Source organism: Ranitomeya imitator, chromosome 5, assembly GCF_032444005.1.
Source record: "Ranitomeya imitator isolate aRanImi1 chromosome 5, aRanImi1.pri, whole genome shotgun sequence".
Lineage (NCBI taxonomy): Eukaryota > Metazoa > Chordata > Amphibia > Anura > Dendrobatidae > Ranitomeya > Ranitomeya imitator.
Genome location: NC_091286.1, coordinates 682,961,964 through 682,968,329, shown reverse-complemented (window position 1 = coordinate 682,968,329; position 6,366 = coordinate 682,961,964). Strand labels below are relative to the sequence as shown.

General features: G+C 36.3%; 1 protein-coding gene across 1 annotated transcript; it reads right to left on the bottom strand.

The window, feature by feature from the left end:
* Positions 1-1,082: 1,082 nt before the first annotated feature.
* SOX7 (SRY-box transcription factor 7) lies at positions 1,083-5,501 on the bottom strand. The gene is made up of 2 exons (XM_069728385.1): positions 5,125-5,501; positions 1,083-2,708 (listed from the first exon to the last, which is right to left on the bottom strand). The coding sequence occupies exons 1-2, from the start codon at positions 5,351-5,353 to the stop codon at positions 1,825-1,827; spliced, it is 1,113 nt and encodes a 370-aa protein (XP_069584486.1). The 5' UTR covers positions 5,354-5,501; the 3' UTR covers positions 1,083-1,824.
* Between the last annotated feature and the right edge of the window lie 865 nt (positions 5,502-6,366).

Here is a 6,366-nt window from a genome sequence, read left to right as displayed (position 1 = left end):
GACTTACAATTATATTTATTTTCCGGTTATAGACAGTCTCCAGGTCCCTGGTTAGGATAATTATTGTCTGGGTCGACATATACACACATATTATATATATATATATATATATATATATATATATATATATATACATACATACATACATAAAATTATTATTATTTTGACAATAATTGTATCAGTACGAAGTAATGTTGTAAGTCAGTAAAAAAGTTACTGATATAATATATAGACGAGCTCAATAAATTAATAAAAAGAACATACATAAAATAATGTACATATATAAAAATATAAATATAAGATAAGCTGCAAAACATTCTAATAAAAAAAGAAATGCATGTGTATTGTATACATAATATATGTATATATATATGTATATATATATATATATATATATATATATATATATCTATGTTGTATGTATCTATCTATCTATCTATCTATCTATCTATATATATAATGTTATATAACAAAACGGGAAAATGAAGGCAGCACTGAAGGGGACCAAGTGAAAAAAATGTAATTGTATATAAGTTTAGATGCATATATATTGTACATAAATTGTATATATGCATATATGTGTATATATGTATATAAATACTATGTATGTGTGTAAGTATAGAAAGCTAGCTAGATAATAGATAGATAATAAATAGATAATAGATAGATAGATAATAGATACATAATAGATAGACAATAGATAATAGATAGATAATAGATAGATAGATAGATAATATATAGATAGATAGATAGATAGATAATAGATAGATAATAGATAGATAATAGATAAAAAATAGATAATATACAGATAAACATATAGATAATAGATAGATAGATAGATAGATAGATAGATAGATAGATAGATAGACTCATATATATGTATAATCTATGACAAAAAATATAGTAGCACTGAAGGGGTCCAAGGGAAAAGAACTGGAGTTTTATTGAACCGCCTAGGATGGACAATTCAGATACAGTAGCTAGCAAACAGACAGATTAAAAAAAAAAAAAAGAGAGAAGAAAATAATTAATTAATCTCAAACACCCTAAGAATAAAAAACAATCAAAATCACTCATTTTGAAGGTCCTTTATGTATTTTTATTGTACAAAAAGCAATCTAAATTAAATTAAATATTTATGGATCCTCCTATATACATCATTCAAAATACAAGTCATACAAGTCAATGTAAAATATATCCGTTTCCTAATAAATGTTCAGATGCATTTCCCAGCATTGCAAAACCATCTCCACTACCTCTAGTTACCCCCAATGGTAGACAGTGACAACAGGGGTTAATTACCAAAAAAAAAAAAACAACGAACAGATACAAACGAAAAAGGTCACACCTTTATTGGAGGACAAAAAAAAAAAAAAGAACAAAAAAACAATCAGATTATATTGTATCACAGTTCATTCTTCAGTGGGTGTATAAAACAGGGATTTGTGTGGGAGGATAATCAGAACCTGGGCCTGGGCTAATGAACAGCAGACTCTATCCTCCTACAGTTCTGTATACAGCAGGTATATACTGCCTGCACCTTCCTTATCATAGCTGACAAACCACCCAGGGACTTGATTGCTACAAGGTCTCTTTTCAGAACAGTTTGTTAACATTCCATCCGGATACAAGCACAGGATCATCTTTATGTACAGGATTTCCCTTCTTTTTGGTGCTTTCTACCAAGATCTAGGAGGACTGTCTCCATGTGAGCAGTGAGGATAGTCACTGAAGACACAACCCTGAGGATGTACAGTGAGTCTCCTTAGCTTAATGATGCCAATAATACTGCATGGTCTTTTCAGGTTCATATAGAAGAAGAGTCTAGGAAACGCTGTAGCTGTTGTAATAGGTCGCAGTGGCATCTGCTAAGACAGAGATGAGGCTGGTGGTCTCCTGGGGTTGCAGGTCTACAGACTGAGACACCTGGATATGTCCATTTATTGCCATTTCACAGGACTCCTGTATAGAGGTATTTAAGTATTGGTCAAACTCATTTCTGTCCATGTCTGCCAGGAGTTCTGCTTGACTGATGTGCTCTATGCTTTCATAATGTGGCTGATCAGGTGGAGGAGACAATTGACCAAGATGGGCATGATGGTGGTAATTATGGGGAAGAGAGGAGTGATGATGATAGCCAGGGTTGAAATAGGTTGGTGGACAGTTTGCTACAGAAGGTATCATGGCTCCTCCAGACTGTGCCATTGGCATTTGGCTCAAGTGACTACAGAGGATGGGGCTTCTGGTGTACTCAGGCTGATAAGTGGGCCCACTGATGCGAGGATGGTGGTCTTCAGGGCAAGAAGTTGGATAAAAACTCTGCTCTTGGTCAAGGACATCCAGTGGTGACATCTCTGGTGGAGTTGGAAGCCCATAGGGGTAGGACTGGTCATGTTTGTTGCCTGCACTTTGAGTCTCCCTGTAGCTTCTGATGTCCTGCAGACCTGTCCCTGAAGGATAGCCTGGGTTGTCCTCTTTATCTCCAGTTGACCTGCAGCCCCTGTTATCTGGCACAGAGTTCTGGTCCCTGGAGAGACCATTGACCATAAATCCAGTTTCCACTCTTTTACAGATCCGTTTGATCTGCTTCTTCCTCCTGGGTCTGTACTTGTAATTGGGATAATCCTGCATGTGCTGGACCCTCAGCCTCTCAGCTTCTTCCACATAAGGTCTCTTCTGGGAAGGGGAAAGAGCTTTCCAGGATTTTCCTACATCAAACAGGACACAAAAAACACAGCCATTAAGATACAGGATGTGGCAGGAGGATGTGCCCATCAACAGGCCAGGTGTGAGCTCAGAGGAAGAGTGCTGCTCACATCGAAGATTTGCAAGAAATGCTGAGATTTCCTGATCGGTCTGAACCTACTACATCAAACAGACCTTGTGATGATGAGGACAGATCAGGGGCAGAGACACAGGAGCAATGCTGGTCAAGGTAGAGAGCAATACTAATATACCCATAAGGTAAGAGGCATATAATAACAACTTCCTCCCTGTACCTTATGATCAACAAGCAATTCATTTACTAATAATAAATTAATTAAAAAAAAAAAGAAAATAAATCACAGATAATGGGCATAGAATGACCTTTGCTGAATATATATATATATATATATATATATATATATACTGTATATGTATATATAACACTAAGATATACACATATTTATATATATTATATAGTAAGAGAAATGTAATAGCATTAACGGTAACACCCTTCATGTACCTTTGTGTTCGACAAGCAATTATTTTACAAAGTTTACAAATAATACATTAATGGAAAAAATAGAAATTAAATAAATACTGTGAAAACAGATAATGGGCATAAACATATGGCCTTTGCTGATCATGGTATATATATATATATATATATATATATATATATATATATATATATATATATATATATATATATATATATATATATAGTATGTATCAAAGACAACCCCCATTGAGGATGAGAAGGAAGTTACTATGTCTATCTATCTGTCTCTCTCTCTCTCTCTCTCTCTCTCTCTCTCTCTCTCTCTCTCTATATATATATATATAATGACATTAATAGTGACATCCTTCCATCCTTCCTGTGCCTTTATGTTCAACAATTATTTTACAAGTTTACAGATAATAAATTAATGCTAAATAAACATATATATATATATATATATATATATAAATATATATATATATATATATATATATATATATATATATATATATATATATACATACAGCAGGTTTCCTATTAATTAAATGTTCTTGTTGCACTTTTCACAGTATTTACTATATATATATATATATATATATATATATATATATATATATATATATATATATATATATATATATATATATATATATATATATATAGTAAATACTGTGAAAAGCGCAACAAGAACATTTAATTAATAGGAAACCTGCTGTTTAGATTAAGATTTGTAAAAAAAAAAAAAAAATACTGAGATTTCTTGATCTGTCTAAACCTGTGGGGATCAGGTCATAGACACAGGACATTTTCTGATGTGTTTCATATTCTTAGTATAGGAAAGATATATATTTGATAAAAGGTATCAACCACTGAGGACTCTCAATTCTAAATAATTTTCATATTCTTAGTATATAATTTTATGGTATATAATAATACTAAGATACATTTCAGGTAAGATAAATGTAACGTTGATATTATCTTCATTCCTGCACCTTTATGCTCAGCAGGCAATTATTTTACAATGTTTTAGAAATAATAAATGAAGGCAAAAAGAAAGAAAATAAATAAAAACGAAATAAATAAAAATAAATAAAAACTGTGAAAAGTGCAACATGAAGATTGAATGCCACCAGGACTAATGGGAGGCATGAGTACAGTAGGGGCAGATCAGGCGTCCTGGGGCCCTGCTGTCTGCAGTCAGAGGTTCCTCCTAATTCCCTGGGTCCAATGAGTCCTGGATACAAAGCTGCAGAATCCCCGGGCAGGAGCGAACCTGACTGCAGCTAATCCTTCCTGGGAGGGAAAGTTCTCCCACAGATGTGCAGGAGTCACACTATACATTGTCAGTGCTCACCTATAGCCTTAGTTCTTCTATTATTAGTAATAATAATAATAATTTACTACTAATAACCGTGAAATCAAAAAGTCGCACCGTGCGGTATGAACAGCGTCTTATTAGCACATAAAGGAATGCGACAAATCCCTTCACTGTCTCATTAAACTGCAATGTCTAAAAGCTTGAGTTTTCTTTAGAAATTCCTAGGTTTCTCCTCTTAAAGCTCCTGGCCTGTACTGACAGGAGTTGCTGGAACTTGAGGTTCCTGCTATAATAGTTGGGCTAAATCGCAGCCGTTAATTTATAAATTAGTCGGTAGATGCGACCGATTCCGATTTCATCGCGTTCACACACAGTGCAATCTTATTTGCATTTTTTTTTTATGATTCGTTTTCAGGATTAATTATATTATCTATATATAAAGGATTAATATTTGATCCCTTTCTCTGCACATCTGTAGGTGAAATCTGACTGTATGTTATCATTCTAAGTAATGTAAGCTCTGGATGACAACATGATCTATAATAATAATAATAATAATAATATTGGGGATATGAGGGGGACACATCTTGCCCAGTCTTACCCAGCATCTTGCTGAGCTCGGCGTTGTGCAGGTCCGGGTTCTGCACCGCCAGCCTCTTCCTCTCGTCCTTGGCCCAAACCATGAAGGCATTCATGGGTCTCCTGATGCGGGTCTCCGAGCCTTTCTCCCGGGGAGACCTGTGAGGAGACAGTCCATCTGAGAGGTCTCCATCCAAGGTGGAACAGTCCAAACCATCAGACCAGGAGTAAGATCCCATCAGAGCAGTCATGTCTTGTCTCTGCCTCAGGTTGTTGGCTTTACTGCACTGGGAGTTAATTGATTTTGCTTTCTTGCTTCCTTTAGACTCCAGATTCTCCACCTCACCCTCTGTCTCTCTCGTCAGAAGACACTCCTTAAAGAGTGTGCACACAGTTCCTGGCAGCCCGGTGTATTTATCAGCTCTTAAGAACAACTTCCTCCAATGGCTATAGTCTTCTCCAAGCTCAGCTCCACCCAAGAACTCTGAAAATATGACACAGGCCTCACCTCTCCAGCCCCAGGCTGTAACTGCTCTCACACCAAGACAACATGCTTCACCCAGTACACACTCAGCCTCTAAGAGACACCACGTACCTCACACCTCCCCCTCTAAATACACACAGTGCTATAGGCAGCCATACACCCAGCGCATTCTAGAAAACAACAGTCATAGCAAAAGTGCATTCCCAACACAACAAGAGGCACCAAGATACCTTACATCCCCCAACATACTAAGAGGAATCAAGATACCATAAATCCCTCAACATACTAAGAGGAACCAAGATACCATGCATCCCCAACATACTAAGAGGAACCAAGATACCATACATCCCCCAACATAGAGGAACCAAGATACCATATATCCCCAACATAGAGGAACCAAGATACCATACATCCCCCAACACACCAAGAGGAACCAAGATACCATATATCCCCAACACAACAAGAGGCACCAAGATACCATATATCCCCCAACATACTAAGAGGAACCAAGATACCATACATCCCCCAACATACTAAGAGGAACCAAGATACCATATATCCCCAACATAGAGGAACCAAGATACCATACATCCCCCAACACACCAAGAGGAACCAAGATACCATATATCCCCAACACAACAAGAGGCACCAAGATACCATATATCCCCCAACATACTAAGAGGAACCAAGATACCATACATCCCCCAACATACTAAGAGGAACCAAGATACCATACATCCCCCAACATACTAAGAGGAACCAAGATACCATACATCCCCA

What these genes read in the sequence shown, in the direction of transcription:
- SOX7 (XM_069728385.1), bottom strand. Translation starts at nt 5,353, where the DNA reads ATGACTGCTCTGATGGGATCTTACTCCTGGTCTGATGGTTTGGACTGT. An exon ending in CGAGCTCAGCAAGATGCTGG is followed by an intron (nt 2,709 to 5,124) that starts GTAAGACTGGGC and finishes TGTTTGATGTAG; the next exon opens with GAAAATCCTGGAAAGCTCTT.